At 37.8% G+C, this 9,682-nt stretch overlaps 1 protein-coding gene and 1 long non-coding RNA gene across 3 annotated transcripts; both read left to right on the forward strand.

The window, feature by feature from the left end:
- Positions 1–1,519: 1,519 nt before the first annotated feature.
- Positions 1,520–4,356, forward strand: LOC127875144 (uncharacterized). 2 transcript variants are annotated; one of them, XR_008047307.1, is made up of 5 exons: positions 1,520–1,946; positions 2,090–2,176; positions 2,364–2,819; positions 3,766–3,977; positions 4,263–4,356. XR_008047307.1 is itself a non-coding variant. In XM_052419982.1 (3 exons), the coding sequence occupies exons 1-3, from the start codon at positions 1,758–1,760 to the stop codon at positions 2,532–2,534; spliced, it is 447 nt and encodes a 148-aa protein (XP_052275942.1). In that variant the 5' UTR covers positions 1,520–1,757; the 3' UTR covers positions 2,535–2,917. The 2 variants fall into 2 exon arrangements, 1 of the variants encoding a protein (XP_052275942.1); XM_052419982.1 differs by lacking the exons at positions 3,766–3,977; positions 4,263–4,356 and having other exon boundaries at positions 2,364–2,917.
- Positions 4,357–5,625: 1,269 nt separating this feature from the next.
- LOC127874118 (uncharacterized) lies at positions 5,626–7,458 on the forward strand. Its single transcript, XR_008046634.1, has 3 exons — positions 5,626–6,167; positions 6,311–6,391; positions 6,581–7,458. It is a non-coding gene; the product is annotated as an uncharacterized LOC127874118 (long non-coding RNA).
- Positions 7,459–9,682: the final 2,224 nt, after the last annotated feature.

Consider the following 9,682-nt stretch of genomic DNA (forward strand, 5'->3'; position numbering starts at 1 on the left):
ACAAATTTATAGTTTTTTGCGTTTAACTACAATACAGATGTAAAAATAGCTTGTGCTTCTTTTATGGGCTATCGACATTTTAATTATTGACAGCTTTGACAAGTTTTACGATACATATTTCAAATCAGTGTTACTTGTAGCAATTGAAAACGTAACAGGTAAAGAGAAATTAGCAATCATAACGATTGGTTCCATCCAAACGTAGGGTATTTGTCTACAAAAATTCACTTATATTTTTGCGCGATTTTCAGGAAATCTCCGGAAAGCACGTTTTTCGAATGACTGTTTATCTACATCACCAAACTTGTGTATGTGGGTACGAAAATTTTGGGTACGAAACAAAAATGGGTACGAAAATTGTGGTCACAAAAATTACGCCCCAAAAAATGGGTAAAAAAAATAATTTCGGTACAAAAAAAAATTGGGTACGAAAAATGTTGGGTAAGAAAAAAAAGGTTGGGGGTACGGGGAAGTATTACCCGTGGGGAACTTGACCCATTCGGCGAAACTGGAAGGCGGGTTACATTCGCGATCAAATATAACAAGAAATACCTTTAAAAAGATATTCGACGTGTATTTTCTGTACCACTTATCTTAAAAAAACGTTCTGTTGTTTGAGACGCTGACTGCGTAAAAATTACTAAAGTTTTCATGCGGCAGCATTTAATATTGTATTGTTTTAAATGCATATTTAAAGCTATGTAATGTTTCAATTCATCAAACTTATTGCCTTCTGTGTTTAAGAAGTGATATATTTATGATGAAACATTGATTTGTTATAATTAAAATTGTATTCTTGTTTACATGCAGCCGCATTACTTCCATCTATACTGCAGGATGCTGCACGATTATGATTGGCTTCAGCCAAATCTGTAGCATCCCAAGGGTATATAAGGAGGTTCTCCGATCAGTTTTTGCAACAGTTGCTAACAACAAATAACTCTTTTCGTCAATTCAAAAAGCCTTCAAACAGTAAGAAACAAACACGATTACTTAAAAGAAATAACTTTTTTTTACAAATTAAGAGTATTGAACAGCATTTTTGTTTCATGAACTTTACTGGTATTGTAAGTAAAACGACTGTTGGAGTATTACATAGAATATAAGCACTATTTTATGATATCGACAATTTAAAGCAGGGCAACTGTTCGCCAAACGTCCTTCATTTATTAGTCAATATCTGAGCAGAATAGATCTAGAGCTATTATTGTATTATAGAATATTTTATGCTTTTAAGAATAAAGAGGCAATATTTAAAACTTTTAACGGACTCCGTCATCCTTAGAGCTTGTTGCTTGAATGAGCATACACACTGAGAATAATCGAATTGACTGTTTTTATTTACGAAGAATCACAATGTCTTAACAAGATTAAGACACGGATCTACATTCGAGCGCATAAAGATGAGCACATTTTCAGCAACTGAATCTTCCCTGTAAGATACCTAACAATATATAAAAATAACGTTACGTATATTATGACGTCAAACGTCAAATTATTACAATAAAAACTTGTTAAACATAACATTAAAGAGGGTGTATATTGTTTTGCACATGTCGGTCCGTCGATCGGTCTGTCCGTCCACCTTATCCTATAACACCTGTTATATTATGTTTTGTTATTACATAACAGCATAACAATGAGCATACTTTTATTTCAGAACCGGTCGCCTAGAAAGAGAAAGCAGCCGGCGTCACCCGAGCACCAGAACCCGGAGACCCGACAGCCTAAGGCTAACCCAGTGAGTACCCAGTCATATGAGGTATTCAATATTGCAGTGCGACAGTACCTCGACATGCCATCGACCTCTCGTACTGTCATCCAGTACTCTTGACGACATTAATGTCGTACGCCCTAACATGCTGACGGTACCAGAGCCGCCGGTCGCGGAAGGACCCGAGCCACAACCCGGGACGACATCACGGGAATGTATATCAGACACAGGAGTAAGTTAAGCTCCTCATTGTATTATTTGTATAACATTTATTAACTCTGTATGTACATTAAAACGGAATTGTTCATGTATATATACACACAAATAAAACAAATATACATTTTTTTTAATACACGTGTTTCATTTGTTTTACAGTCGTGGTATGCTTTGCCGACGGGGGCGCAGTGGACGGAGTGGGCGAAGGCAGAGGGGATTCGTCCGAACCCTAAGGGAGTGTACATCGTAAGTCAATTGTCTGATTTAAATACTTGTATGATACTTCTTAAATGGTTTCAATATTGACAAAGAATTGTTGCTCAGACGGCATATCGATTTTAATAACAATATATACAAAGGTAAATATTGATATATAGATAAAAAAATCATTAAATGATATTGAATATACACGTAATTTATTCTTCTTCAACAGTGGAGCGAGACCGAAGAGGACGACGTGTTTGAGGACGAACCTGCATTAAGGTTGTCGACCTCCGAGTCATCCAGATCGTCCAGGGTAACACACGTGTCCTCTTCGTCCAGGTCGTCTTCACCCGCGTCCTCTTCGGGTAGCTCTGCCACGTCGGGCTCATCGGGGGACTAATATCCCTTTGAATCGTCGGACTCTGATGTGCCACAGCCGGTCCCTGTGGTGGCTGTCCCTCAGTCATCGTCGGAGGACTCTGAAGTGGAGCAGCCGGTCCCTTTGGTGGCTGTCCAACCACCAAGACGGAGGAGGGAAAGAGTCACGAAGGCGGAGGAGCTCGCCATCAACATGACATTTGCTGACGAAATTGTCGCGTCCGCCCTTTCGGGGAAAACAATTGCTATCGAGGTCGTCCGGGAAGAGTACTGCTTTGCTTCAATGGGGCGGTTGAGTGTTGAACAGGTTAGGGCAAAAGTCCGTAACATTGCCCGGGCGAGAGCAGCTCGCCTGGCGGCCGCTCCATAGTTTATTATTGTAATTTTTGTTTTGTGTTTTTTTTATGTTTCATTTTTCTTGTTTGATTGATTATGTATAAGTATACCATGATATTATGATTTTGTAATTTTTTTTTTCAATCTACATTGTTTATTAGTTTGCTTTTTATTTTCTGTTCGTTGTATTTACATGTATACATTTGTTTCAAGTTTGTTTAAATAAATATGTATTAGTATACATTGTAAGTACTGGTTCTACCCAGGAAAGTACTTGATTATTTGTGAATGTTTTTATTATATGCTTTTATGTCTTTGATTTATATGATTTTTGTTTTGTTTTTGTCTGAGAATAAAATATTATTAAATAGTTTTTAATAATATAACAGACAGTAATTAGTATACATTGTAAGTACTGGTTCAACCCAGGAAAATGCTTGATTTTTTGTTTTCTTTTTTTACATTATCATTGATTAGTACTGGTAATATTTACTACCCAGGATTTTTGTCTGAAAAAAAACCATTATTACAAAGATTGTTATAATATAACAGACAGTCACTTGTTGTTGTATATTGCCTTGAGCTAAGCGAAAACACTTTTCAAACACAAACGTGCCTTGAGCTAAGCGAAACACTTTGGAATAAAAAAATGGACTTGAGCTAAGCCAAAACACTTTTAAAACACATACGTGCGAACATTTAGATAATTAATAATTGTTTTAATATAACAGACAGTCACTTGTTGTATATTGCCTTGAGCTAAGCGAAAACACTTTTGAAACACAAACGTGCCTTGAGCTAAGCGAAAACAATGTTCAAACACAAAAGTGACTTGAGCTAAGCGAAACACTTTGACAATTTAAACAATATCTTTCATTATTAAGTAACAGCATGACGATGAGCGCATTTTGTTTCAGAGAAAGCCCTTGCACACTCCCAGGCAGTGCCCCATCTGCCTGTTGAAGGGTATCACGACATTTGCGCGGCCCGGTGACCATGTGAAGAGACAACATGGTGTCTCGAAGGAGGATGCTCGGACCATGATGTCCGAGCAGAGGGCCTTGGAAGGAAGGAACAGCAAAGGGGAACGACACTACTATAGATGTGGGCTGTGCAAGAAGTGCATTATGTAAGTAAAGACCATAAACGATTTCTTATAAATATACTTAGAGTTTATATTTGTAATTCATACTTATTATATTCATGACTTGTAACTACGTTTGTAGGATGGGAAGGTCCCATCCCCCACAACCCCAACAAAACCTGCTTCATGATGGGTAGTTTCGCCAATATTTAAAATATGGACAGATTGACTAAGTATAATAGGATTGCAATACTGCTGGAGCAAATGGTGTTGCACTTCTTTATATTGTTTTCTTAAAACCGACTTAAATGACATTGTCACTACTTTCAGATTCTCGTCTTTCGATGAACTTAACAAGTTTGTATTCGCCATTCACGGTGACGGAGCCAACATTAACAGTGAGAACCGAACCAGTGAAAAGGAAGCTCACGAAGGTCAAAATAAATAATTACCATAAGATTCTTATCTGATTAAATCACATGATTAAGATAGAAAAACACATCCTTATCCTCATCACTGTCCGGCGTATATCTATGTTCCATTCCATTAACGTAGCATTCCTCATCCGAAAATGGGTGCACATTAGTTGTGTTGTTCGCATTTTGTCTATACAGTGCACTGCATTTGTATTTACCTTGTACTAAGTCAATTATATGTTGTTTGTTGTGAGAATAATCCTACATAACTGAAATTCCTGCACTGTCAAAATCGTTGCAGCAATGTATATTGATGTCGTCATACGTAGGAAATATGGTGGAGTGTTATTGCATGCATCTGACTTTCGAATAGGCTGTAAAATTCTAATATTCACTCCTCTATTTGTATAAAAAGATTATTGTTATTATAACTTGCCAACTGTTCATTCATATTTATTGTTAAAACACAATAGTTAGCAGGGAACTATTTGAGACGCTGACTGCGTAAGAATTACTAAAGTTTTCATGCGGCAGCATTTAATATTGTATTGTTTTAAATGCATATTTAAAGCTATGTAATGTTTCAATTCATCAAACTTATTGCCTTCTGTGTTTAAGAAGTGATATATTTATGATGAAACATTGATTTGTTATAATTAAAATTGTATTCTTGTTTACATGCAGCCGCATTACTTCCATCTATACTGCAGGATGCTGCACGATTATGATTGGCTTCAGCCAAATCTGTAGCATCCCAAGGGTATATAAGGAGGTTCTCCGCTCAGTTTTTGCAACAGTTGCTAACAACAAATAACTCTTTTCGTCAATTAAAAAAGCCTTCAAACAGTAAGAAACAAACACGATTACTTAAAAGAAATAACTTTTTTCACAAATTAAAAGTATTGAACAGCATTTTTGTTACATGAACGTTACTGGTATTGTAAGTAAAACGACTGTTGGAGTATTACATAGAATATAAGCACTATTTTATGATATCGGCAATTTAAAGCAGGGCAACTGTTCGCCAAACGTCCTTCATTTATTAGTCAATATCTGAGCAGAATAGATCTAGAGCTATTATTGTATTATAGAATAGTTTATGCTTTTAAGAATAAAGAGGCAATATTTAAAACTTTTAACGGTCTCCGTCATCCTTAGAGCTTGTTGCTTGAATCAGCATACACTTGAGAATAATCGAATTGACTGTTTTTATTTACGAAGAATCACAATGTCTTAACAAGATTAAGACACGGATCTTCATTCGAGCGCATAATAAATGAGCACATTTTCAGCAACTGAATCTTCCCTTTAATGTACCTAACAATATATAAAAATAACGTTACATATATTATGACGTCAAACGTCAAATTATTACAATTATACCTTGTTAAACATAACATTAAAGAGGGTGTATATTGTTTGGCACATGTCGGTCCGTCGATCGGTCTGTCCGTCCACCTAATCCTATAACACTTGTTATATTATGTTTTGTTATTACATAACAGCATAACAATGAGCATACTTTTATTTCAGAACCGGTCGCCTAGAAAGAGAAAGCAGCCGGCGTCACCCGAGCACCAGAACCCGGAGACCCGACAGCCTAAGGCTAACCCAGTGAGTACCCAGTCATATGAGGTATTCAATCTTGCAGTGCGACAGTACCTCGACATGCCATCGACCTCTGGTACTGTCATTCAGTACTCTTGACGACATTAATGTCGTACGCCCTAACATGCTGACGGTACCAGAGCCGCCGGTCGCGGAAGGACCCGAGCCACAACCCGGGACGACATCACGGGAATGTATATCAGACACAGGAGTAAGTTAAGCTCCTCATTGTATTATTTGTATAACATTTATTAACTCTGTATGTACATTAAAACGGAATTGTTTATGTATATATACACACAAATAAAACAAATATACATTTTTTATAATACACGTGTTTCATTTGTTTTACAGTCGTGATTGCCGACGGGGGCGCAGTGGACGGAGTGGGCGAAGGCAGAGGGGATTCGTCCGAACCCTCAGGGAGTGTACATCGTAAGTCAATTGTCTGATTTAAATACTTGTATGATACTTCTTAAATGGTTTCAATATTGACAAAGAATTGTTGCTCAGACGGCATATCGATTTTAATAACAATATATACAAAGGTAAATATTCATATATAGATAAAAAAAAGTCATTAAATGATATTGAATATACACGTAATTTATTCTTCTTCAACAGTGGAGCGAGACCGAAGAGGACGACGTGTTTGAGGACGAACCTGCATTAAGGTTGTCGACCTCCGAGTCATCCAGATCGTCCAGGGTAACACACGTGTCCTCTTCGTCCAGGTCGTCTTCACCCGCGTCCTCTTCGTCCAGGTCGTCTTCACCCGCGTCCTCTTCGGGTAGCTCTTCCACGTCGGGCTCATCGGGGGACTATTATCCCTTTGAATCGTCGGACTCTGATGTGCCACAGCCGGTCCCTGTGGTGGCTGTCCCTCAGTCATCGTCGGAGGACTCTGAAGTGGAGCAGCCGGTCCCTTTGGTGGCTGTCCCACCACCAAGACGGAGGAGGGAAAGAGTCACGAAGGCGGAGGAGCTCGCCATCAACATGACATTTGCTGACGAAATTGTCGCGTCCGCCCTTTCGGGGAAAACAATTGCTATCGAGGTCGTCCGGGAAGAGTACTGCTTTGCTTCAATGGGGCGGTTGAGTGTTGAACAGGTTAGGGCAAAAGTCCGTAACATTGCCCGGGCGAGAGCAGCTCGCCTGGCGGCCGCTCCATAGTTTATTATTGTAATTTTTGTTTTGTGTTTTTTTATGTTTCATTTTTCTTGTTTGATTATGTATAAGTATACCATGATATTATGATTTTGTAAATTTTTTTTCAATCTACATAGTTTATTAGTTTGCTTTTTATTTTCTGTTCTTTGTATTTACATGTATACATTTGTTTCAAGTTTGTTTAAATAAATATGTATTAGTATACATTGTAAGTACTGGTTCTACCCAGGAAAATACTTGATTATTTGTGAATGTTTTTATTATATGCTTTTATGTCTTTGATTTATATGATTTTTGTTTTGTTTTTGTCTGAGAATAAAATACTATTAAATAGTTTTTAATAATATAACAGACAGTAATTAGTATACATTGTAAGTACTGGTTCAACCCAGGAAAATGCTTGATTTTTTGTTTTCTTTCTTTACATTATCATTGATTAGTACTGGTAATATTTACTACCCAGGATTTTTGTCTGAAAATAAAACATTATTACACAGATTGTAATAATATAACAGACAGTCACTTGTTGTTGTATATTGCCTTGAGCTAAGCGAAAACACTTTTCAAACACAAACGTGCCTTGAGCTGAGCGAAACACTTTGGAATTAAAAAAATGGACTTGAGCTAAGCCAAAACACTTTTAAAACACATACGTGCGAACATTTAGATAATTAATAATTGTTATAATATAACAGACAGTCACTTGTTGTTGTATATTGCCTTGAGCTAAGCGAAAACACTTTTGAAACACAAACGTGCCTTGAGCTAAGCGAAAACAATGTTCAAACACAAAAGTGCCTTGAGCTAAGCGAAACACTTTGATAATTTAAACAATATCTTTCATTATTAAGTAATAGCATTACGATCAGCGCATTTTGTTTTAGAGAAAGCCCGTGCATACTCCCAGGCAGTGCCCCATCTGCCTGTTGAAGGGTATCACAACGACATTTGCGCGGCCCGGTGACCATGTGAAGAAACAACATGGTGTCTCGGAGGATGCTCGGACCATGATGTCCGAGCAGAGGGTCTTGGAAGGAAGGAGCAGCAAAGGGGAACGACACTACAAAAATGTGGGCTGTGCAAGAAGTGCATTATGTAAGTAAAGACCATAAACGATTTCTTATAAATATACTTAGAGTATATATTTGTAATTCATACTTATTATATTCATGACTTGTAACTACGTTTGTAGGCAATCTCAAGCTGTAGCATTGAATATCATTTAATAACATTGGTTTCAGTTACCGTGGTCAGTGCCTACAATGAATTTAACAGAGGCTTAAATAAATCAATACACAAGTGTTCTTTTGCTAACCTAGCTACTAGAGATTTACTGAAAAGTAAATACAGGCGAAAGATATGTTTTAAGCGTTCTCGTTTTTTTATTTAGGCTCAATTTCAAGAATTTACTTGATATTTAAGATGGCTACAAAGAAAGCTTACACAGTTATTGCCCCTGACTGCCTGGCAAGCATTGCTGAGCCCACATCAGGCAATCTCTTTCCTTTCTCAACCCTGATTTCTATGACATCATGCTCGCACCCTCCTCACGGGAGGCGGTTTTCATTCCAAGACCGTCAGATAAAACTGTAAACATGGCGATATTTACAGATATGCAGATGTTCTGTGAACTGACAGGCTACACAACACTAAACACAAACATGACTGTACATCGTGTGGCTGGAAAGCTGCCAAGCTTTGTCCAAAAACGTTTCCCGACGCGTCTGTCTAGGAGTGGCGCCGAAAGAAGCAGCAGCTGCTCTCCAGGCACGAGGACGCTGTCAAGAGACTTATTGAGGCCCGGAAGGAAATGCAGAAAGTCTTTGCGAAGAAGGAGAAGCTGCACCTGGAAGCCTGTGGCAGGTTCCATGACTTTTTTCTGGCAGACATCAGTCTGCGGGAAACAGTTCATAGGATTTCTGAGGAGCTAGAGGGCGCTTTTATTTAGGAGATTCACTCTGGCATACATCGCCTCAGGCATATAGGCAGGATGTCAGAGATGACGACATTGGCAAGCTGGAATGTATCGTCTACAAGAAAACAAGCAGAAAGTATTTGTATGACTTTGCAGAGCTTGAGGCCTGCCAAAAAATCTGGATAAATGCGCCAGCTTTCGTTGACAGTGAGATCAACAAAAAGCAAATTCAAAAGCTGATGAAGTAAACAGCTTAAGACGTCTTGGACACAGAGATTGGATTGGGAAATGGATTTAGTGTGTTTAGTTCACAAACACAGTTTCTCTAAAAATTGTATTGCACCTGCAATATATCACTAGCAAGAACTCTGAAACTTTTACAAATAAAAGTTCCTCATAAATATAATATAAATATTATTTTTGTGGATACATATCATTTCATTGTGTTTAATGCTTACATTGATGTTTTTAGTTTTTTTACCCACTAGTCTCTCATGTCCGCGTCCTGGGAAGAACATAAGTACGTTATTTGACGTTATTACTTTGACAATTTGACGTTATTGTGTATATTGTATATGCCCTGATGAGCAGTGCGAAACCGGTCGGCATATTTTGATACAATTTTTTTCTTACCCATGCGA

Source organism: Dreissena polymorpha, chromosome 3 (assembly GCF_020536995.1).
Source record: "Dreissena polymorpha isolate Duluth1 chromosome 3, UMN_Dpol_1.0, whole genome shotgun sequence".
In the NCBI taxonomy this organism is placed as follows: Eukaryota; Metazoa; Mollusca; class Bivalvia; order Myida; family Dreissenidae; genus Dreissena; species Dreissena polymorpha.

Coding starts and splice junctions, on each gene's coding strand:
- LOC127875144 (XM_052419982.1), top strand. CDS start 1,758: ATGAGGTATTCAATATTGCAGTGCGACAGTACCTCGACATGCCATCGA. Junction 1,947..2,089: donor AATGTATATCAGACACAGGA/GTAAGTTAAGCT, acceptor TTTGTTTTACAG/TCGTGGTATGCTTTGCCGAC. Junction 2,177..2,363: donor ACCCTAAGGGAGTGTACATC/GTAAGTCAATTG, acceptor CTTCTTCAACAG/TGGAGCGAGACCGAAGAGGA.